General features: G+C 39.6%; 1 protein-coding gene across 1 annotated transcript in view; it reads right to left on the bottom strand.

The window, feature by feature from the left end:
- acsl2 (acyl-CoA synthetase long chain family member 2) overlaps positions 1-25,843 on the bottom strand; it is a 35,620-nt gene that overhangs the window by 7,467 nt on the left and 2,310 nt on the right. The window contains exons 2-12 of the mRNA XM_017696348.2: positions 13,752-14,002; positions 11,727-11,841; positions 11,420-11,484; positions 9,465-9,572; positions 9,173-9,272; positions 8,247-8,425; positions 7,852-7,884; positions 6,919-6,970; positions 5,357-5,430; positions 3,670-3,747; positions 1,301-1,435 (exon numbers count right to left, since the gene is read on the bottom strand). Coding sequence (XP_017551837.1) covers positions 1,301-1,435; positions 3,670-3,747; positions 5,357-5,430; positions 6,919-6,970; positions 7,852-7,884; positions 8,247-8,425; positions 9,173-9,272; positions 9,465-9,572; positions 11,420-11,484; positions 11,727-11,841; positions 13,752-14,000 — 1,188 coding nt within the window. The 5' untranslated portion in view covers positions 14,001-14,002. The remainder of the gene's footprint in view (positions 1-1,300; positions 1,436-3,669; positions 3,748-5,356; positions 5,431-6,918; positions 6,971-7,851; positions 7,885-8,246; positions 8,426-9,172; positions 9,273-9,464; positions 9,573-11,419; positions 11,485-11,726; positions 11,842-13,751; positions 14,003-25,843) is intronic.

Raw genomic sequence — 25,843 nt, 5'->3', positions numbered from 1 at the left:
TAACTGTGCATATTCAATTATACATATATAATTACACATATGACATAATTAGTCCAGTTTAAATGTGTGAAGTTCTCATTATGAACAATTGGATTCATAGTTTTTGATAGTTTTTTGTTGCACTACTTTGTTTCAACTGCTCAGATGTCAGAAAAAATAAATATCTTGACTATCATGCAGCATGAAAACGTCTGCCATATTTCCAGCTCTATAATCTAATATCACAGGAGTCAATAACAAGACATGACAACTTTTTCATATAATCTTGTTCCTTACACCAAAAAGTGTGTCCTTTGTCATTACACATGTACTCAGAGCAGTGCTGGGGGTAACACAGCACAAAGTAACACATAAGGCACATTACATTTGACTAACACAGTGATGCAACATGTTACTGTTCCTAAATCCAGTAATGACGGTTCCTAATAGTGCAGGCCTGCACAAAAATCAACTGACTTCTCGTCACATGACTTTGGCCAAAATTCATGCAGGAGACACAACAAAATTGGCAGAGCAGTCTACAACTTTTTGAGGGGAAGAGAGACGGACATTACTTCAAATCTGTTGTGCGAAAGGACAAGAATGTGACAGTAAAGCACAAACTATGTCCAGGCCAGAAACCACTATCCACTGCTGTGAACACAACATCCGATCTCTCCCAGCACCTGCGCAGGCGAAAACTAAACTAGTACTGAGAGACCCTCGGACCCAGATTGATGCTCAAGCTGACCGTATTCTGACCCCTACCAAGCAGCCAAAGCTTGTTGTTCAACAGGTAACAAAAGCAAAGATTATCAGGCTTTTCTGTGACGTACTCTTTGGGCTGGTTAGCACCAACTTTGCTGTTGGCTTTGCGGTGCTTTACTAAAGAGCATAAAAAGAAAGAACCTGTGTATGTCCTGCTTATTAGGATGGGGATTTGTGCTGAGGCTGAGGTCAGCTTCCTATCCACCAACCCGTTCCACCTTAAATTGTGCAATGTAAATGAACGTAACTGCTGCATCATTTAAAGTGGAACAGGAAAAATGATGAAGCTGGTGAACAGAAAGCTGGCTTCAACTTTGTGGCATATATAAGGTTTAACATGATCGGTTATTGTTAACTGGCAATTATGTGACAGTTTGTCCTGGAGAATGTAACATAACGAGTAGTGTAACAAACTATTTTCCACAGACAGTAAATAAATAAAACATTACTTTTTTTAAGTAATGAATGTGTGCTACATTACCTTTTTTTAAATAATAACCCCAACACTGACTCACGTTCTGTAGTTACTCTGAGAGTAATGACTGATACAGACCTTGTCATAGATGCGGTTGATTATGCGTGGCACCACTGGGAAGAAGGTGGGCTTCAGGGTCTTGATGTCATCCATTAACAGAGAGATGTCTCCCTGGTAGAAGCCCACTCTCGCTCCGTGGCAGAACATGGTCACCTAAAACCGAGAGAAAGGAGAACTTGTAGAAATAATTCTGCCTATAAATCTCTGTTTTTAAGATGGCTGCTAATATTTTCCAGTACTATATTTTGTCCCAGAATTTTTAGTAGTATATTTTTATAGATAACAATGTCACACAAATCAGAGACCAAGCCTGTGTGAGATTACTTAACACCAACCGCGTAAGAGGTAAGATGTGATGCATGCTACACAGGGCCAACTGTTATTACCTATTAGATACACTATCCTCATAAGTCCTGCACAGACCTAAAGAAGCACACTTCACACACCAAACACGTCCTGGCTGACTGCGTTTGAGGTAAGAGGAAAATGAAGCAAATTTGAATTTTTGCTGAATTATCGCTTTAGGACAGCAGGAGGTAGAGGATCAGGGTGATGAGACTGCTATGTTGGGGGAAATTAATCAGAAGTGGGTTTAATGACTCTCATAGTTTTATGACCTGTTGAGCTGGAATATTATAAGCTTTGTATTTTGTTCCAATGAGAAATTCAAAAGTTTCCAATTTTGTATACAGACGTTTGCACCTATGAGTCAGAGCTCGCCTATAAAGCGTTTCGTGTGTCCTTCTGAAGTCTATAACTGCAAAAAATAAATAAATAAATAAAACAAGATCCTATTTTTATTACATTTAATATAATTTTATTTGCTGAGATTTATGTTTTGAGTTTATGGCACTACACCTTCTACCTTACAACTACCTGCATGTAACTGTAAGCTCCACTACTTTTACATCCCCCTGACCTCTCTAATGTTTACAAAACAAACTCTGGCAATGGTTTTGCTTTCATTTTCCAACAAAGGATATCCACATCATGCAATATAACATTTCATCCTCCTGAGATTCAAACTGATTGACCACACAGTTTATCATGGCTCAAATCATGACTAAAGCACACTAGAACTGCAAATATTTACTTGTACTAGAATACCACTGACATGGGCTTGACTACAGCTTCAAAACACATTCAGTTTACATGGATTAAGACACTATAAAAGAGATACTACAATAATGGAACAATGGTGTAATTTAGTCCAAGAAGGTTCACTCGCACCACCTCTATTCAGTACAACAGCAGTAAAACGCCACCACAAAATGAGAGACCCTCGCTTTTGAACTTTATGCTGGTAACAATCAGGGTGGTCCTTTATTGACTCACACTACAGTATATTCCCATTGTTTGTTCAGGTCAGTTCAGACAAGCTCAAGCTCAGAGAAATAGGCAGCATCTCTGGATATATGGCTTCTCCCTCTTACCTCAAATGCATTGCACACATACATTTGTGGATGCAGTGAAAAACATATTTACTGCTAGTGTTTATTAAAGTATTCCCAAGCCCATGTGGTAATATCCATCATGAAAAACAGGCAGCTTTTAATACAGCGTCAAATGAGGGATGGAACATCAGTAGTGGTTTTTGGCCTTGCCCTTTACTCAGAGATTTATTCAGGTTCCCTGCATCTCTTGATGTAACTATGCACCGTAAAGGGTGAAATACAAAAGTACTTGCAATTGTTTTTAAACTGCTGGACTACTTGCTGAAGATTTCGTTGGTGACTCTCAACCACTCTTGCTCATGAAGGTCTAAGCCTTTCCTGGATGCTCATTTCATACTCAAACATGACTGCATTATTTGTTTAAGATCTTTTTACATTGTTCCTAGTCTTAACCTAACCCTGCCCAATGTTTTTGGAACCTGCTGCAGGCAATAATATCAGAATGAGCATATTACAAAAAAAAATAGATAGTCTTGATGGAGAGAAAGTGGATTTACAAATCACTGCTTTCTGTTTTTATTTGCTTTTCATAAACTGTCCCAAGGTTTGCAAGATGAGTAGTAAAAGTGGTCAATCATAGATACTCCACAGGAAGAAAGACACAGCTAACAGTGCGAATGTTATTTTAGGCTAGATCTGTTGCAGGATTTGATTTATTCACTCCTCTCTTCCTGCATTTTCTGCTGATGTCAGCCCAGTATCATCACCTGGCACCACAGGCTATTTCAGAAGAGTTTGCCTTAGTTGGACTTGGCAAGATGGCTTGTTCTAAAGAACAGTTTTAAACAATGGTGAAGAGGACTTGGATTTACACTTCGAATACCAGTGACTCAGTAATGAGTCAGACTTTGACACTTAATACTCCACACAAGCTGACTTGACGAGAGCCAGACAGACACAGAGAACAGCTATAAATGGACAGGTCCAGCTCACCTGAATCATGCGTTCAAACATATGAGCCAGGGGCAGGTATGAGACTGACACATCCTCTTGGCGAATCACAAAAAAGCCCTGCAATTACAAAGGCAATCCACATCAACCAAAGTAAATTGGCACAGAACATCCACCTCACAGAGAAAATGGGACATTAGATTAAATGGGCAATTGAATCAACAATTGGGTACTTAAAGGGGCAATTAAATACGCTATTTGTCTTTTTCACTGCCAATCTGAAAGGAGTTTTGAACTTATTGGGTGATAGAAGGCACAATTTACCAATTTTACCTACACAATCCATGCGGGGATGGAGCGAGAGAGTGGGATATGGAGTGAGAAGTGAGGTAACACGTCCCAAGGGTAATAGACAGACAGATAAAAAGAGAAGAAAAAGAAAAGGGAGAGAGGAAAGAGTCTGATGTCGAAGTGGCAGAAGTAGAGGGAAATAATAGACAGAAAGATGAAGAAAGATGAAGTCAGGAAGGAGGTCAAATTTACAAACTATCCCTCTCACTTAAATCTCAAGTCGTATAACCAGCGTGTGCCTTTTTTCAGCAGTTGTGCTCTAGAGTCACTGATTAGTGTTTGTTAGCTAGTAGCTAGCTAATGTATGGCAGTTTTTTACATTTAAACATTAAATCAAAAGAATTAAAATATATCTTAATTCATAAGACATTATGAATGAATTCATTAAGACATTATACTGGCTTATAATGATTATGTTCATACTGACATCTTTTACGAGAGACTTAGTCTAGATTTACAATACTATGCACAAGTCAGAGCTTAAATGATTCATTTTTAATGTCAGGAAACACAATGTTAACAGAAACCACAACAACATACCATTTTTTCAGTATTTAGTGTGTCCACTCTTCACCTTTATTGCAGCTTCCATTCTTTTTGGGATACTTGCTTTCAGTTTTCCAAAGAAATCTGATATTTTCCCACCTCTAAAATTCAGTCTCAGACGTTGGTTCAATTGGTTCTGCCTCTCATAAATTAGATAACCTAAACACATTCAGTGATGTTGAGGTCTGGACTCTAGGATGTACAGTCAACTGTTCTGAGAATTTCCCTTTCTCAGTGAGGGCATCTTGACAGCTACACATTCTTTTAGACCCACAGTGCCACTGTGAAAAGATGGACAAACACCTGTGGATTTCTTCTGCTTGATTTTCTCCTCTGTCTCAGAGATCAAAGCTTCAACTACTGTTTATCTACTTATCTGCAGTCCTATTCAATAACCTCAGCAAATTCTCTCAATCATTTTTAAAATATTTTACTTAATGGCCACGTTGGCTAGAAAACATGGTCTCTGACCTTTGCACAGTACTGTATGTACTTAGTAATGGAGTAAAGGCTTTGTGTGTTCAGATGTGTGGACAGATGCACCTTTGTTGGGATGGGTGTGTGTGTGTGTGTGTGTGTGTGTGTGTGTGTGTGTGTGTGTGTGTGTGTGTGTGTGTGTGTGTGGGGGGGGGGGGGGGGGGGGGGGGGGGGTGCTCCAGCAGTACACCCACCAATCCAGACACTGTACACACCCAGTCATTACATGTTTCAGGTAGGGGGGAAATTGTGTTCAAGGACATTCCTTCAAAGCAAGAGTGTCGGAGGAGGGATGAAAGCCTGTAAGGGTCATTTTATATTGTCTGAGGAAGAAGAATGTGAGAGAGAGACTGACCTCTAAGATCTTAATTACGGAGGATACATTGGAGGCAATGTTGCCGTGGGTGATCATGACTCCTTTTGGCTTTCCTGAATGAACACAAAATGAAAAGGTTACTACAGGAAGAAAGCATTCTGACCTTTCTTTGACATCGCAACGTCATCTCACCTCATTACAGCTACTAATAACGTAGTGCCTGCAAACACTGGAAGTACATTATTAATCACTGTGTGTGGTAACAACTGATGTTTAAAGCTGCACTGTATAAGTGTTGGGGATTTGGAGACCTCTCTGGTGGAAATGTGATTATACGCAACATGCAGAACATTTTCTGTATCACTGGTTGTACTTTGGACCCCTTCCCTGAGCGGATGAATCTGAAGATTGCGAGAGTATTGAAAGAGAACCTAGTCAAAACTGAAGGATGCGTCTTCCAAGGATGTGAGTGAATGATCTAGTGTCATCAGATCATCAGTGTAATGTTGATTTTGCATTTGAGACCCAAACATCGAGCTGGACCTTCTTTTTTAACCTGTGCATACGACGTGGTCTGAAAAATTCCCGCCATATCTGACCTGATGCTTCAAACTTTATTTCATTACAGGGTGACTCATTGCAGAGTCTGCACAGTATATTATAGTGTGTTTTTTTTCCCCTCTTTACTCAATAATGCTACTTCTTTCCATTTTAACACAAAAACTTTCATAATGCAGCTTTGTTTACACTAGTCAGATCAAAGGTCATTCTAACCTACAAAATCAGTAACCTTTATTTGAAGGGTACATACATAGGGACTTCACACATGCACAAGCGATGAATTACATATTCAAACAGCAATATTTGAGGAATTTAGAACAACTTATGTCAGTATTTGCAAGAAGGTTTATGTAGTAAATGACTTTGTTATAACCTGAGGCCCCTAAACTAAATTGATTGCCAGTTCCTCCATATAAATGAAGTTATGAAGCATCATTGCCTACTAATGGCACTTATAAGGCAGAGGCCATTAAGAACACCATATATACAGACACAAATGTTTGACCCCAGTCAAATTATAACCTTTACAGAGAACACCCTTAAATACGGTATTTTTCTGCTAAGTTTAGTGCACAATTTCCATATTGTCCATATTGAAAAGTCATAAAATAGGTTTTATTTCTCCCCTCAACATCTAAAATTCAACAAATAGACAGTAATTGTGCATTAAATTTTGGAGAAGTGTGTTCTCTATAGAAAATGTGTTACAAAGTCAACAAAATGTTATTTGACCAGGGGTGCCAAAACTTTTGAGTAATTTTTTTATGTCCTTACACTAAAGTGATAATTACACTTTCCCTTTCTCAATTCACAAAACCTTTCACGTCATCTTGCAAATACTGATGCAAGCTACTCAGAAATAACCAAACGTTGCTTTTTAAAATGTTATTCAACGCTTATGCATGTCTAATGAAGCCACTATGTATGCAGCCTTCCAATAAAGTGCTACCAAACATAGTGAATCAGTCTCAGCAGGACGTGTTCAGACATGAATTCCATCTGCAGGTTAAGTATATTTTGGAATATGAAGTGTATCGTACCTGTTGTCCCACTGGTGAAACAAACCACTGCCAGGTCCTGAGGCTGAGGAGGCTACAAATATAAATACACAAACACTGTTTTAAATCCTAATCCAATTGCTAAAGTATTTAAATCCGAGACAATATACATTTAAGAAAGTGTTCAAAATAGTTTGTCCATTTGTCATGTGCCCATTCGCACTGGTGTAGTAAACATCAACAATGCAGCCAGCATATCAGGGATGGAAGATGTGGATATTTTGGAAGTTTTTAATCATGATTAATAGAAAATCACTGGACTGCATTTATTTGAGCTGATTGAAAGCCGTTTTCACAGGTGTTAAACTGCAACAAAATGTGTTTTAGCCATGGAGAAAAAGCAGAAAATGCATTATTAAGACATGCCCTGGATCTTCCAAAGACAACAAAAGTTCTAACATCTGACTGGTGCTATAACATCTTTACTGGGCAGCAGAGAGTAATGTTTATTTGAGATCTTTATTTAGGTCTTCCCATCTACAGCTAGGAGCAGCTATTCAGTCAATTTGATGACTTTAGGCTTGTACTTCAAATTGATAAAATAAAAAGTTGAATACAATAAAATTAGATGATTCATTTGTTAATGAAAATAATTTATATGCCTATTATTCAGTGGCTAAAATTTCATGATTATAATGGGTAAAACTGACTTCATAGATTAAAATGCCAAAAGATGTTACTGTAGCTTTAAACTACACGTTAATTTGACATCTACAATCCTAAAAGCAAGTCTAGACCAGATTTCAGACAGAGAATTCTGTCAAATGTTTTATTATCTGAAAGGAAAGAAAAATCATTTGGAACAGAGTAAAGAAATTTGAGAAGTTTAGCATTATGGACTTACGAACTATAAATTAAGAACAGAAACAAAAATCAACTGGCAGCTTCACAGAAGACATTTCAGAGAGCACTTACCACCGGAGCCTTGAGGTTTTCTCTGCCCAGATCCTGCAAGAAAACAAACACAATTGCACTATAACACTGTAAAAGAACTGTTATTATTAAATAAATTAAGGCTTTGTATTAAAACTGCAGGCTTTTTTCCACTTTTCTCACTCACAAACAATTTTTGCCACATTTACATTCATTCAGCCAGTGCATAAAACACAACATCTCCTTCTCTTCATTCACTACAACCACAGATGTCCTGCAACATCAAGCACACTACCATTCACATGGTCAACTGTATTTACATCCAAACAGCATTCCTGTTTATTTAGTGTTTATAGTGCTGTTTGAATCCAAAGTCCTTTCATCAAAGTGTCTGAATGATGAACACATTATAAACACTATCATTTAAATTCTCTGACCATGATCTGTGAAAGGTGCAGAACCTCCACGCCACAGTTCTTCCCGCGCTCCACCAGAGCCGTGCTGACAGGGTTAAAGAGCACCAGGCAGGACAGAGCAGGGGTCAGTCCCTTCTCCTTATTCCCCATCAGACACGCCGCCTTCTCCTCCTGATCACAGATCACCAGAGAGATTTCAGCTGGAGACAGAATGTGAATTACATGAGTTAAGTAAATTCAAGCTGTGATGGGGTGCAGACAAACTGTATACTTAGCAAACATGTTCACGTTAGACGGAGGCCAACATGGTCACATTTACATTAACATGCACAGTCTCTGATAAACACATTACTATCACTTAATATATATCAATAATGATAAATATGCCCGGCCCAACTAACGTGTCATTTGGACGATGAAATCAACTGATATTTCGGGGGTATTTTCTTGATTTTTGCATATATTTTTAAAATGTGCCTTAAAGGGCACTTGCAAACGACATAATACGACAAATCCTCCCAATAAAGCACCAATAAAGCCTTGTATAGGAAAAGTACATTCAGGAATGGGATGCTAAACCAATAACCAAATGCAAATGTATGCTACTTTAATTTCTTTTTTTTTTCTTAAATACTTTTTATATTATTCTTTAGATTCTCAATGGACCGTTTCTTTTGTTTGGGTTTAAGAAGTTTAACAACTGGCAACCATACTTTACAAACAACAATCATATCAGTAAAATTTAATTATTGGGGTTTGTTTATACCCCATGACCCAGAAGGAGAAGCAGCTTAGAAGATGTGTGTGTGTGTGTGTGTGTGTTTGTTTATATCTGCAGATATCAGCTCTGGCAAACTTGAGGTCTTTAAAATTAGTACTGGTACTGTAACGAAACATTCACACCAGCTTTCTGTAGTTTATTTTAAACACAATTATGTCCCACTTACCCAGTTTGAGAATGTGCACTATGGCCTCCAGGCCTAGTGTGTCATACAGAGGCACTACAGCCATAGAGAACGTGTAGCAGGCCAGCTCTGCAATAGTCCACTGCAACCATAAGGGGGAGACAAAGTCAGCACAGTTAGGATTTGTCTGAATCTTGTTACCCATTACAACATGATACATGTGCATTACCAGCATCTATATACAACCTCAATCTTTCTTCTAAAAAATCCTGGACACTGTGGTCCGGGATGGTGATATAAATGTGAACAGACAGGAAGTATTTGTTTGGTGTACCTCTGCCCTGTTCTGAGCAAAGATGCCCACAAATTGATTTGAATTAGGTTGGATTAGGCATCTTTTCGCCAGCAAACCGGATCCCAGCACCTGGGCCCTCTCTGCCACCTGCAGCAGGACAGGAAATTACAAGATTTAATACCAGACAGGGTTTCGGACTCATTCTGGAAAGCCATTGTGCTGCTTGTACTTTCTGTGAAGAAGGAAAACAGTAAATTGTGTAGCACTACAGCCCTCCAGGATAAAACCTAACCTCTTATTCTCCAGGGTATATTTCGGTTTGTTCATCTGAATTTACATGACATTTATTTATTTATTTATTTATTTATTTTTTAAAGCTCCCCTCAAATGAACAGAAAATGTGTTTTATGATCACACACTGTTCTATGCTTACAATTTACTGCTGAAAGACAAAAATCTTAGATGCTCTGTATTATTTTAGAAAAATCATTTTTACAGAGCAGATCACTGATCACTGATATGTAAATATATAAATATCTCATAACACTCAACATGGCTGTTGTACGGAACGTCCCACCTTTCAATAAAAGGCATTAATCACCTTGTTGGTAAAGGCTTCAGCCAAAAATGCCCCAGTAGCCAGAACACCTGAAAAAACACCTTTCTGAGTGTTACTTATCCCAAATGCTACATAGTAATTATGTGATTTTCGGAAGCACTGCTAAGTTTGCAAGTGAATGGACAGACTTTATTATAAGGCATAGGTGCATATAAGGCATATTATAAGGCATCCTGCTCAAGTCCAACTAGTTTAACTTCAAAAATGAAGTATCAAGGTTGCTTAGGGCCTTTTTCACACTTGAGTCCGCACCTTGAACCGATTCTGGGATTCATTTAGGGGAGGGGCTTATTATCGCTGGTTTGTTCTTACATACAAAAATTCCATCTGAACTGTGGATCGACTGCACAATTCCATACATCACTTTTCTCCACGCAGGTCTGTAAAATGGTAGGCACCAGCTTCATCCGTTCGCTTGCTGCTTTTTATTATTTTCTTTGGAAACAAACACTCACACGGTGAAGAACAGCGGTTTCTCCTCTACAACAATCCTTTCCCTGCCGTCACGAAACTTGAAAAGGGGAGTAATGCGATAAAGTCAATAAGTCATGTTACAAACTGAACCAATCACACAGTGGACCACACCAAGCCCACCGATTCCAGCAGGACTAGAGATTGTTTCTCTGGACCACTCCTGGGCTCAAAACCAATTGACCAGAAGTATCAAACTTGCAGAGCCAGAGGTCCGAGGGTCCAAAAATGGGTGAAAACACCCTTAGATGAGCCAGAGAATGTAAGTCACCAAATGATGCTGGGCTTCACGCCTGCTATGACTTCGGTCACATGCAGCACATTAATTTCACCAGTTAGCATGATTAGAAGCCAGTATTTCACATGCATTGTCTTTATAGAAAAATCTGTGATGTGTTGTTTAACCTACATTTGCATCTTTGTATCATTTTATGTCAAGAGAGGAGAATATTAATAACCTAGCTATGTACATACTGGGGCAGTCGTGGGGTGGAGGTTAGGGATCCAGCCTCGTGACCGGAAGGTCGCCGGTTCGATCCCCAGAGCCGACAGCACATGACTGAGGTGTCCTTGAGCAAGACACCTAACCCCCAACTGCTCCCCGGGCGCTGCGGATTGGGCTGCCCACCGCTCTGGGCAAGTGTGCTCACTAGAGTGTGTGTGGTGTTTCACTTCACAGATGGGTTAAATGCGGAGGTGAAATTTCCCCATTGTGGGACTAATAAGGGTCTCTTAATCAATTAATTAACATCACAGTACAGCAGAACAAATGCTGTCACAAACAGCAACATGTTACTATTAATTAAGTAGCTACTGTCTAGTAAAGTTACATGGTTGCCATAAAAAAAAACATTATAGCAAAAGACCATCCTGTTTTACTGTTTTGTTCATTATGAAACTTCACCTCTTTGTAGGAGATCCACTGGTAAGGCTCTCCTGGTTTCCTGAAGCCAAGGCACGGTCCTTCTCCTGCAATCATCAGAGCGTTAGTAGCCACAGACCTTATCAGCATTCATTCCCTTTGGTACGACTCCCCTGTATTCACAACATCCCTAAAGCGGTCACCCTGGTGTGAAATTCCCTCAACAACATTGCCTGGTCCATTTGAGCTCAAGAGATAAAGCGCTAAAAGCACTGTTAAAGCCCAAGTGGCCAACAGAGCTCAGCACTCTGTACTGCACTTAAATGCCATCAGCATCGGTCAAACTTGCCTGCTATTCTCAAGCCTCTCTGGAACACGTCGTACACTGTCTTTGTGTCTTCATGGTAAAAGTCCAGCAGATTGTCATCCTTCAGCAAAGCAGAACGCCTACAGCAAGAGTCTCCCTGAGAATACACACAAAATCCAGGACTCACAGTAAATGTCAGTGTCTTTCCACTTTAAAATCAGCTTATTGTGTGATGTACAAGAACGTTTCTCTCAACCTTACACATCAGTCTACCAAAGGTTTAAAACACATGCTTAAAACTTTACCCTAAATGTGGCGCATGAGCCAAGACACGTTTGCGTCTTTAGATTCTCAATGGAGACTAATGTAGCTAACAGGAAACAAAACCCTATACATCACTAGTTAGAATTATTCAAAATACATTCATCATATTTGCCTCAAACCATACTGGTTTGTACAGTAATCTATACAATAGACTTGATTATGTTTTTGCACACTGTATGACCTGCTGTTGAATTAAATGCTAATATAAACTAAGCAGTACTTAGTAAATTCTATTTGACCTATATTCAATAGTTTTTTTGCAAATATATACTCATTGCAAATTTGATGCCTGCAACACATTGCAAATAAGTTGGAACATGAGCATTTTTACCAATGCTACATCACCTTTCCTCTTAAACACACCTAACAACCATGCAAGTACTTCATTGTTGCGTTTTGAGCTTGTTTTCGATGGGAGACAGGACTGGACTGCAGCAAGGCCAATCTAGAACCTGCACTCACTGATTATGCAGCTATGCTACTGTAACATATGCAGAAGTGGCTTGGTGGTGTCATGCTGATCTAAGCATGGACGTCCCTGAAAAAGACGGTGTCTAAAAGGCAGCACATGTTGATCAAAATGTGTTTAGTGTTAATGGTGCTTTTTCATGTGTGCAGGTGACTTATTAATACTCCCCATATCATGACAGACCCTGACTTTTGAACTCGTCCATTACTTGTTTGGCCCAGAGAAGATGATACCCAATACTTCCATAAACAATCTGAAAGTTTGACTCATCAGACCAGAAAACATGCTTATACTGTGGTCCATTTCAGATAAGCTTAAGCCCAGAGAAGTTGGTGGCGTTTCTGGAAGCTTTTGACATATAATCTCCGCTTAATTGAATAACACTGGTCTTTAATGCATTGACGTCTGAGGGATCGAAGGTCATGAGAACTCAGTTATGGGTTTCCACCTTGCCTTGAGTTTTCACCAGATTCCTATAATCTGTTGGCAATATTATGCACTGCAGAGGGTGAAATAACTAAAATCTTTGCTATCACTTGTTGAGGAATTTTACCGTAAAATCACCCTGGACTTTTTGCATCATTTGGCAATGCAACTGAAGAGCCTCGAACCAGTTTTGCTCATAAAAGTCCAGGCCTTTCCTGAATGCTACTTTCATTCCCAAGCATGAGTGCATCATGCTTTTAGTCTTAAACTGCTCCTGTCTGAACTGACTTTGAACATGTTGCAATTACAGAATTACCTATATTTCAAAAAAGTGTTGATAAGGTAAAACATTGTCCTGTGTCTTTGTTATTTAGCAGCTGTTGCTAGGGAGAGAATGAGAAATAATCTTACTATGCATCTTGTATAACTTTTCAGCACCCAAAGAGATCTCTTGAAGCGAGTCATCTGGTGATCATGAATTTGAGTTTGTGAATTTGATTATGTGACTACTTTTGCACTGCTCAAAAGTTCTTTTTCAAGCATTTTCTTGTTCAATAATTCTGAATAAAGATATTAATGGAGCAGTTTCTTTTAGGGCATTCTGCTTTCTAAAAAAAGGACTCTTGTTGTAGATAAAGCAGGACGGATTTCATTTTCTAAGGCTTGAAAAAAGACAAAGTTTGACAAAGAATTCAGTGGAACTCAATGTCATTTCGATATTAATTCTGGGTGCAAAAGTGATTAGGAATCAACATTAGATTGGATGAAGTTGAAGATGACGCTTGATTTAACATGAATTCAGTGGCTGTTTGCCATCGGGGTCAGCCGTCACTGTTCGAGAGCATTACCTGAACAGGTACGGACTGCGCTTGCAGGTCACAGGGGGGTCGTATGGGGCGTGGCCGAGTGACCAGCCAGTACACTGTGAGGGACGCCACTGCTCCCAGCCCTATGAGAGATGGCGAAGAGAGGGACAGGGAGGAGAAAGAGAAGGAGGAGGGGAGAGAGGGAAGGAGGCTTCGAATATCCAACACTTCTGACTTCCCTACTCCATCACCACTGGGACGAAGGGAACGCAACCACTCCTGCATCTGCATAGCTGAGACAGAAAAAGAAAAACAGAAAAAACACACTTCCATTATTCTCCACATCTGAGAATGTTTGATTCCATCACCGCAAAGACATTTTTGTCAATCCCAGAAAAACAAAAACATTTAGCTGCTGCCAAACAGCCGCTTTTCTCTCACACTGGAACAGCAATCCAGCACAGTCGAGCCGAACGCTTCAGTTGTCACGCTGAAGGCGTTTTTCTCCTCTAACCTCGTTCAGTTTATTCCGACTATGGCGACCAGCTGATGAGCTGAAATCCTTGTATTAAAGCAGGGAAAACTAATCTATGCAGTGTTGGATCACTAAAGGAGTAAATGAGCTCCATTTTGATCTTTAGTAGCACTGAGACTTTGTCTTTGTCTCCTTTAACCCTTTAGGGCAGACACAAAAGCTTTTTCATTATGGGATTTCTCAGTGCTGTTTCATAGAGCACTGAATAAACACGTGCATATGAACATAAGTAACATTTCAGATGTTTTTTTTTTTCATTACTCTGATAAAGCAAGTCAATAATTAGTGCTTATCGATCAGAAAGCTCTGATTCTACAACCATTTCACTTTGGCCAAAGTCGCCAAACCATAACACACTTTACTATCATGACATTTTTAAATGAAACACAGTATCAGAGCTAGCTGAGTATCTCCCCTCCATGATATGTGGGGCTGGTGGGAGTGGGAAGTGAATATATTATTGCACTATTCATATTTGCAGTTACTGTCTTTACTCTGCATTCTTATCACTTTACATGTGCTGCTCTCACAGTACATACCATCAACATTTGCACTCTCTCCATTCACTCTGTATATATGTATATATACTTACACTTGCGATATCTATACTTTTACCACTCTACCGTCCTTAATTGTACACACACTGTAACCACAGCATCTCTTACCATAGCATTCAACACACCATCCTGCACTTTATCTGTAAATAATAGCACTTCTGGTTAGATGCTTTTAACTGCATTTCACTAATGACAAAGTTGAAGCTAATCTAGCCTAATCTAATATGACATATTATTGGGTTCTAATATTTCCCCCTCCCTGCTGGCACATGGTGATATAATCAAAAAGTCAGTGTTGTCCTATCCATCGAGTGGTCCTACTGAGCGTGCACATATTATTACCGCAGCGTAGTTACTTGCTTTTCATGTTAATTCAGGCTTACTTCCAGTCTACCATAGAGACTAATCTTAATATTGCCACATACTCCTTCATAAGCTGATCTATGCTATTAAAATATCCTTATTATACTAATGCTAATTATACCTAACGCGGGCAACACTGTGATAAGGAGGTTTACGCCATCAAACTATCTTACTAGTAGTTGTAGATTAATGTTGGTAGCATTTTCTGATGCAATGATTTAAGCTATGGGTGGATGGATAGATGGATGGATGGATGGATGGATGGATGGATACTGCATTGATCCCGAAGGACATTTAGTACAGACAGACAGACAGACAGACAGACAGACACAGACAGTATTGATTCCGAAGGACATTCGGCAGCCAGTACAGTCACACACGTGCATGGCCACTATGGTCATAGTAAAGTGTGGAATTGGGCTACCATGTTTTCTATGGCTGTATAAAGAAGCTCTAAGCTGCCTTCTTTGTTGGATGCACTGTGATCGAGCGTGTGCACACATTCAGAACACAGAACACACTGCTAGGGGCTTATTATTGATTTGGTTATAAATTTTCAGCTTTGTTAGATCAGGGTTTGGGGTGTAGTTTGTCAAAATGCCCAAATGCAGTCACTAAGTGAAACCAAGGCACATCGCAGAACTAAAAGAGCAGCAGCAGCCAACTTTGAAGCCTGAATTTTGGCAGTTTGTCCAATTTTCCAACAAAATGCTCTAATATGGAAATTGTGAGTCATTGTCAAAATGCATTTTTTAATGTATATATCTATTATGCAGAAACTGATATATACAGATTCACTGAGCCTTTGCAATGAACACTGCATGTGACATTTTTTGGAAAAATCATGGTATGGCATTGTTTGATGCTCTGTATTTAAAATTAAAGAGTCACTAAACCGTAAATAAAGAATAGTGTGGCTTTTAATGTGAAGGAATTTATTGTGTGATGTGTTTAGGGCTGTGCTATCCATTATGATATGCAGTACTGTGTGTGTATGCGCTGAACTTGTTTTAAGGCTCCCTATTTTTGTTGTCCCTACAGGGTCGTGTCTGTTACACCTGTCACTTGTCACGCATGAGCCAGGCTTAATTCTGGCATCAGTCTCTAAAACTGGCAGTCCATTGTCTTATGTGCTGGCTAGGTATCAGAGCCTGCAAACACAACGAATAAACTTCACTTCTTCAGACATCAGCCTGGCTCCCCTGGTTAAGCTGGTGTTTGGATTCTTAAAATGTAAAAGGCTGTACACAATAAAACAAAAAAGAAAATAACTGATTATCAAAAAAGGCTTTAAATGGTTAATATATGGTTTTTCATTGGAGGGGCTTAAATACATAAAACGTAGACAGTTGGGCCAAACCCCATTTCTTCTTTTTACCCCTACCCCTTAGAACTGAGTTACAAGGTGTAGTGGTTGAAATCTTGCCCTATCAAATGGAACAAACCTCAACCTCTTCATTATCAGCTACCAGCGCTGCTCTGTGGGCGACCTGGCCCGTCTTCAGTGACAGGAGAGAAAGGAAAAGTTCAGCTCCTCACTGCTGGGCTTTAGTTACATTTAGGGCATCATACGCCTTCAAAGAGGGGGAATAAGATAATTATATATTATCACCCGCCGCTAATTCTTCTGTGGTATGAAGCTGAAGTCAATTATTCACCAGCTTCTTGTTTTTCCTGTTCCACCTTAAATGGAGCAGCAGCGACATTCTGGAGCTTCAGACATCAGAACTGCTGAACTATTTAAGGTGGAATGGCAAAGTTAGCTAGCTAGCCACCTTTCGCATGCTTGGTGAGATTTTTTATGCTTGTAATGAAATGACATTAAAATAAGATGAAATAATGGTTATTGTAATTTTTAACAGAGAAAATTCGCACATTTGTGTTTCGTTGGTTGCTCTCGCAGCCATCTTGCCAGTTTTTCTTTTTTTCCCCCCCTCATAAGACTCATTTTGGGGTGAGGCTATGAAAGACCTCCGTTTGGAGGGCCATGTAGCTCCAACACTTCGCCCTACCCATCTATCTCAACAAAAATTGGCACACCCCTAACCCTAGACGTGAACGCACAAAACAGAGAGCTAAGGGCTCAGTGGTAGAGGCAAGGGGTGAAATGAAATTGGGCCTTGGACCGCATACTGGATTAGCATTAGAGAGCTATAAAATGTATATCTGTAGGGCTGGAAATACAGTAAAACGAACAAAGTGAAGATATTTTAGTACAGTAACCCAGCATTGTATAAACATCCTGTTCTTCCAAATCCATCGAAATTTCTCTTGACTACTTTGTAAGCAATTACCTGCCTATATCGAGATCATCGCGCATCACACATTTTCACACATAACAGTGTGTCATTCACTGGCAGAGACCAGTTTATGCTGGTAAAGGGACAAAGTGTGCAAGTCTGATGTTCTGCTGAACCGTTGGTTTAAAGATCACACTTTCCCAGGAGACACAGACTTGTGAAAATGCTTAGCCAAAAACCTCTTTGGTCAGACAGACGGCCGTAATTCTCTGAAGCCCATTAGAGTGCTGTGAGAAAGTGATGGGGATTGGCCAAAGTGGAACAGGCGTTTGGGTTACTCTCGGCCACTTCTGAACACACCCAGGACACACACACACACACTCACAGGCACACACACAGAGTTCACACTGACGTGGCAGAAGACAGAGCCAGGAAAAGATAAAAAGTGAGGGGGATGAGGGGACAACAATCAACAGCAGAGAGAGAAAAAGGGAGTGAGTGAGGAAGAATGGAGAGAGAGAGAGAGATGAGAGAGGAAAAAGAAAAGAAAAAAATGGATGGATGGATGGAGTGTGTTGAGTCTGGTGGGGTGATGGAGTGAGTGGGTGGCACCAGCATCATTCCATGAACCCGATGATCATGTGCATGCATGTGTGTGTATGTGCAGTATTGCACCCTTACAGTATTGGATTTATTCTTAGAGTGTTTGATTACCTTTATAGTGTTGGATTATCCCTCAGCACTCTTTCAGGTTGAGAACTATTAAGTAGTTCTATTTAGCAGTTCTGTAGTAAATGAAGTGACTGAAGACAATACCCAGAAAAGATGGTTTTGCAATGGAAAACCCCCGTAAAGACAGTTTTACAAGATGGACGTGAACGTGTATGTGTGGGAAGTAGGGCTCACTGGTCCACACACAAGGTGACCCAAACAATGATCTTCATCTGTGCCCATTTGCAGTCCTCTGGCATTCTCTCTGTCTTTGCCTTCCTCTGCCATTCGTTCCCCCCTCCCTTCACCCCTTTCTCTCACTCTCACTTCCCCCCACAATTTCAACCACACAAACCCCCCTCGCTCGTCTACCCCTCTTCACCTCTCACCCACTTCCTACCCCCTCTTTTGAAGAGTAAGGAATAATAGAGTGATGTCATCATCCTTTCAGCCTCCTTCGCAAAATGCCAACTCTACTAACTCAGTTCATTTACATGCAGTTTTCTTTTTCAGTTCAGCAGATTTGGCAGTTTTGTCCAAAGCATCATCCACACAACAAGAACCAACACTTGAGGCCAGTTTCCTGGACACTAACCAAGATTTGTCTTGGACAAGTCTTGCACTACCAACTGTGACTCATCATTAAAAGTCTTTTTAATGTAGGTTTAGGCTTAATCTGGGTCTGGGAAACTGGCCTAAACCTCCAATCATGCCTGGGTAAAAACTGGTAGTAGATAAGTCCAGAAAAAAAAATGACCAATCCTGATTACAATTTCTTTACAGCTAAATGGCCTGATTTTCATTAGCCTATTCTGAGCCTAAGCTAAGAGGGCTAAGTGAACACATGAAACACACTAGAATATTTACCTGACTTTCTATTAGCCAAAGTCCCCAAAATAATGAATATTATTTGTAATTTTTATCACATTATCAATTATTTAATTCATATGGAATGAAAGCTTATAGCACTAAACAACCTCAACTAAAACTGAGCTATGATGTCACACAGCCTCAAAAAGAGGTTGCAGCTCAATGTTTAGGTCTGAATGTAAAATCAACATTATACTGATGCAGATGTGATGACCATAGTAGAGCATTCTCTCACATCCTTCACCAAGTTTTGACTTGTTTTCTTTCAATACTCTCAACACATTGCCGATCTTCAGATTCACCCACTCAGGGGAGGGGTCTGAAGTACAACCGATGATACAAAATGTTCTTCCACACATTTCTTGTAGTTACAGATTTCAACCAAATCCCAAAAGTAACCTCAAATAGACCTGCTACTTTTTTGAAATTCAATGATATAGACTTTGGACAATGCTAAGTTTCCAATATGTTTGCTGTTACCTTCCTTTTAGGTTCATTAGCCTCCAGTGCAAAACTAAAGAAGCAAACTTTAGATTTCAGAAACCTTTTGAATGATTGAAATTTAGAATAGCAGAAAATTATGCAAATCTGACCATCAATTAAGTTCTTTTTGAGGAAAGTATTCAAAATGTTTAAGAAAGTTGTTCTTGTTCATATGGGTCACTCACTGTGCCTCAAGACAGGAAACCTGTTCTAGATTTAAACCAATTATTGTCGATCCAATAACCAGCAATTAGCAACTGAAACAACAAAATCATACCTAAAGCTTATGGTAAAAAGCAGCTAGTGAACTACATCAAGCATACAATCCCAAAATTAGGGTTACCACACTGTTCCCAGATGTGTCGCCTCTTTGCAACAGGAAATTATGGGGTCATTAACACATGCTTGCCAGACAATTACACACACACACACACACACACACACACACACACACACACACACACACACACACAATGAAAAGGTATAGCCATAATAATAGGAACAACCATGAAATTTCTTAACCATAAAATACAGACGATTGGCATCGTGGTTACAAAGTTCTGCACAAACATTTGAAATATGGGTAACTGACAGGGCAAATATACTCCATTTAGAAAGGTTAAGATATGCTAACATTGAAAAAACAGATCAAAGTTTTGATCTTTTGAAAATATCTTATTTTTCAGTGAAATAAGGAATAACAGTTTAATATCTTTCTTGGTGCAAATAGTACGTTTTGTGTGACGGTTTGGCAGTTTTCTTTTCCAAACTGTTGTCTAAAGCACATATTGAAACTCTTCTGGCCTAAAGATGGATTAAATGCTTAAAAGTTTTTAGTGGTGATGAGTCCTGGAATCACAACGAGGGAAACACGTTTAAGATTATTTCTAACATAAGGCTGTTTTCAGCCTCAAAAACCATCCTTTTGAGTCAGCTGTAGCTCTTGAACATAAAGTATTATCCTGAAGTGCCCCCTGAGACTTTAAGCAGGCTAGTATTCATGAAATGACTGGTCAGGTTTACATGTTCGATTGTGTTTTCAAGAAAGTTATCATCACACTTAGATTGGAAAAGGAGAATTTCGCTACAAATAAGTGTTTAGCTGGCAAGTTCTTTAAGCTACACTATATAAGCTTTGGGGATTTGGAGACCTCTCTGGTGGAAAGAACATTTCGCGGTGGTTGTAGTTCGAAACCCTTCCCCGAGTGGATGAATCTGATGACTGAGTGCATTGAAAGAGCATTTGGTGAAGAACGTGCCATCCAATGATCCAAGTGAATCTATTGCCATCATGTTTTCATCGATGTAATCTTGATTTTGCATTTGCAACCTAAACATTGAGCCTTCTATTCAAACTAGAAATATGATGTGGTCCAAACAACTCCAGTGAAGTCTGACCTGTTCTTATTTCCATCACGCAATCCCTGTACAAACGTCTGTAATGCCACCACGAACGCCGGGTGAGGAAACCTGATCTAAAGGATGACAACAAACAATAAGAACTCCTATAGCTGTGTTTGTGTATCATCTGTGTTATTGTTCGGTCACTTTTCTCAACAGAAAAATTAGGGAACTGATGTACTGAATGTACACATTTAATAAGAAAAAGCAACAAGTGAACAGGAAACAAACAGCCCCGCTGTACAAACAGTGATTGCCCCCCATATCTCACAGCTTATACTCATATTAGAATGACTAATGCGATAAATATGCAAAAACACAAATCGGCAACATCAAAAGCCGTGGTGTGGAAGGAATGGCTGAGGCGTGAGGATATTCCCTTCAGGAGGCCATCTTCAGTCCTTCCTTCAAAGATGTACAAAAGGCAGAGACAAATGAGCCATTCGGAGATTGTATCTGAGAAAGATTACCTATCACAGAGAAGGGAAGATTCCTGCCTTTCTCTCACATTCACACATTCATAAAGGCCATTGTGTGCGGCAGACAGGCACTATTGTGCGGTCCGGCTGCTCACTGGCGAGCGGAAAGCCGGACAAAAGAGCAGAAGAGAGACAGAAGCTATTACTCAACGTGCTGCTAAATGAACTGATGCACGAATCCAAAGCCTGCAGATTTGCAACAGCGAACTCAGATGCTGCAAACAAAACACATCGTCTGTCAATACTGACAATACTGAGAAGGAGAGACACTTAGTGAAGGATGAATTATCCTGAGAAACATTACTGCGTTATTTTTTATCACACGCTGCATGAGCACGTATAAGAGGCTTTACAAAATGATCATGTAAATAAGGAGACAGTCAAATTATCCAGTCAAATGTTCCTCTTAGTCAAATGCAGTCGATCAGTCAAGATAGGTTTGCTTTAAGAATGCAACATATTGCATAAACCTCTATAGTGAGCAACTTGCCCATATTAGGAACTCCGGGTCATTCTGGCAATGGAAAAAAATGTATGGAGTTTTCCAAAAACGCTGACAAAGTCCAAAACTGACATGTTCTGTTCTGTGGACAGATTTGACAAAATATTTTCGGTTGGTGAACTATTCAGTCCAGCAGTGACGCTGAGGGGTTTAAAATCTCCAGCACCACTGCTGTGTCTGATCCACTCAGACCAGCACAACACACACCAACACACCACCACCACGTCAGTGTCACTGCAGTGCTGAGAATGAACCACCGCCCAAATAATACCTGATCTGTGGTCCATAAGGGTCCTGACCACTGAAGAACAGGGTAAAAGGGGGTAACAAAGTATCAGAGAAACAGATGGACTACAGTCTGTAACTGTAGAACTACAAAGTGCAGCTATACAGTAAGTGGAGATCTGGAACAGTCCTCAATTGGTTTACACCCTATTTGAAGAGCAGGGTTGGATGGTATGACGGTACCCCATGATGTGTAAAAATGATATTTGAAAATGATGGTATTTAAAATTTTGATTTCAAATTTCTATTCCATGTCAGAACAAATAAATAAACACATTATACGTATTTATATTTTAGAGGGCTCGCTCACGTTTCTCTAAATGGGTGTTATTTTAGCCTCAGTTAGCTACAAACATGCAAACATACAAACAGGTTCCCTCCCAAACACCACAGACCAGCTTTCCACTCCTGCTCTTAAACATTTGAATCATCTGAATTTATATCAACACAGCACCTGTTTTCAAAATCAAGCCTGTACTGGTCTGTAGCTTGCATGCTAAGCTAACGTTAAAGTAGAATATCTGGCTAAAGATCCAAACATTACAGAACAGGTTTATTTATTTATTTATTTTTTCTCCACTCTCTCAGATTTGAATCATCATTTTTAATCATCTAACTCGTGCCAGTACTTTAGTCGGGCAGAACCGAACATGTTCTGTGGTGGGCAGAACTGTTAGCAGGCTAGCAAGGCTAACACTAACCAGCTCCTCACTCCTAGTTAACAGCATTGTTTAGCGTTTATCAATAGCTTAGGACTTTTGATATTTATTGAACGATAGCTGGAAAATTATGTACTTTGTTCACTTATTTCGTAAAGCAAACGAATACGAATACACTCATACGCTGTATACCTCAGTGAAATGTCATGAGGGTTTAAAGGTATGAAAAAAACAGCACCCAAGCCTATTGGAGAACAGCCCATACTTTGTCGCAATCAGCCAGTATGAATCAACAGATCAACGTGACCTGTGGGCTCCTTCAGAGGTCTATTCCAGCCCTGCTCTTACTCAACATGTGCATCTCCCATTGCACCACATCCTACACCTCCCTGGCACCTATCACTACTACAGTAAAGAAATCAAGTGACTTGTGTCTCTGAGCACCGGCGCTACGCAAAAGACTTCAGTGCTGTTACATGGAACAGTAGTGATGTTTCCTGTGTGCAGTGGAAAAATACCTGACACCCCACCCCTAGTCTTAAAACAGCAGTCTTAAATCAGAGCCTGAAAAATAGACCAAAGGCAAATCTAAGAGAGGGAAGTACCTCAAGCCTTTTAGTACAGCTCTGCTGATTCAGCCATTACCACTGCAGGAAGCAATCATCTGAACAGGTTTACTGACATACACACACACGTACACCTGCGTACATTCCCACACATACAGCAACACTTGGGACACTCCTACAGGCTTATTTCTTCACTTTTACTGTTTTCCATGCAGTGAAGATATCAAACTATGCACTAAATAACACACACGGAATCACTCCAATCATAAGTATCGCTTCTACCAAGCAGGCTTATTCATCACATCACATCTGATTGGCTGAAAGGCATAAAACATTCCATAAATTCATTTAAACAATGCCCACACATTCATTAGGTTGATTTAATGATTATGGTCCCGCATTCTGCCACTTCTCAGAGAGCAGTTAATATATGTCGTATGCAGCCCTGGTCAAATGATCAATTTGTAACACTTCATTTGGTCATTTGTAGATGATTAATAAACTTTTAGCAGATGATCAGTAACACATCAACAACATCAGTGGAGCAGCAGTAGTGAAGCATCTGAATACACTGAAGTAAATATCTTGTAGCTGTGCTGTTGACACATTACTTACATTAAGTAGAGGTGTTGTTAATGTGTTGCTTCCATTACGCAGAACCTAACTTTACCAACCTTACCCAAAATCTAACCCTAACCCCAACCCAAAACCTAATCCTAACCTTAACCCTAGCCCTAATCCTAACCCCAACCCAAAACCTAATCCTAACCTTAACCTTGGCCCTAATCTTAATACCAAACTTAATCCCAACTCAAAGCCTAATCCTAATGCTGGCCCTAATTCTAATCCCAAACTTAACCTCTATTCAAAACCTAATCCTAACCTTGGCCGTAATTCTAATCCTAACCTTAACCTTCACCCAAAACCTAATACTAACCTTCCTGTTAGTTTCAGCTAAAAAGGACCACTCAAAATAGTGTCATCTATTTATCTTCACCCAAACCAAAATATGGGTCCGAAAAAGTGAAAATACGTACAAAACATCTGCAAGAAACACACTTTAGTGTGCATAGTTATAGTTTGACTACTGAATTTACTGCAGAGGAAAAACTAAAACATTTGTATTTTGTTTTATTTTTACAATACATTAAACTTCGCACACAAAAGGAAATTGGGCAGGAAAATTAGCAAAAATTTGCATATTTAAGCTTCTTGAAGAGGATGTGTTAACCTATATAGTGGAAATAAGTTTTTATTATTTTTTTGTTTTAGAAATAAATTTGGTACATAGGCATTGACATTACTATTATTCATCTTAAAAACAAATGTCAAGCAATTAAAATGCCTTTAAAAATTAGATGATGCATCATCTGAGTCCTTTTGAGTGATGCTGTACATACCTGTAAGTACATGTACACAGATTCTAAACGAATACTGCAAAAAATACTCAAAATACTAAACAATTGGTCAGTATATTCTCTACATGGCAACAGCACTGCTCCTCGAGATTTACTATCATGTAAAGTCCAGCTCCTACCACAATCTGCCACACCTGCTGTAGGTAATACACTCTGCAGAATAGTAGAGCTGGTGTCCACATCAATAAACAGACTGGTTTCGTTGACTGTACAGTGACTTTAAGACCAATATTCGTAAATGAGCTCTGTTCTGATTGGCTGTTCTGTATTGTGCCTAATTCAAGAAGTAGTGCAGGCTGAAACACTCCTTACAGCTTCAACACGAATGGGTGGGGCTAAACGACTGAAGGCTGAATAGGCAGATATCACAAAAAACAGTACATTCAAAATGGACCATTTTCCCCCCATATACTAAATGGTAAGACAATCTATAACATTGTTTATAAATGGCTTAAACTCTTTCAATGACTTGTCCAAATGACAAATTTACATTTTCCTTGTCTGAAGGTTTTGACATTAACGCTTGTCCTTGACAACTGAAAGTTTGTGCCGCAAATCAAGCAGTTTAGTAGAAATACTGGAGTAAGTGGCTTCATGTAGTGTTACAAAGTTACTTCGCAAGCTGTTTATGCAGCCTTATTTTCCATACACTCACCATATGGACCAGGAGGTGAAACGTACCTTCTTTATAAACGAACATTCTTTTAGTTCAAAAAATATATTTTTTTAAACAATATAAGCCGTTTCAATGTAACATTCCTAGAAGGTGAGTCTGAACACATTCGGCACGGACTATCGCTAATGTCACAACTGATGTTGCTACAGAGTTTCCATCCAAAACTTGTCCGAACCCAGTTTGTCTTGCAGAGAACATGAACATCACCTTTGCACTGAGGGAAAACATGCAAATCCAGTTTGTCCGATTATAAGAACAGGGAGACAACCAAGGAATGCTAGGCCAGGTACTGTGATCTGGCACTTGGCTCTGGGGTGAAATTCGTTTGGAGGGGGTTAGAGAGAGAATCAGGGAATGGGAGACCGAGCAAGGGAGGGGGCAGACGAGTG

Source organism: Pygocentrus nattereri, chromosome 29 (assembly GCF_015220715.1).
Source record: "Pygocentrus nattereri isolate fPygNat1 chromosome 29, fPygNat1.pri, whole genome shotgun sequence".
Lineage (NCBI taxonomy): Eukaryota > Metazoa > Chordata > Actinopteri > Characiformes > Serrasalmidae > Pygocentrus > Pygocentrus nattereri.
The sequence above is the reverse complement of the archived record's forward strand: the minus strand, read 5'-3'. Positions and strand labels throughout refer to the sequence as shown.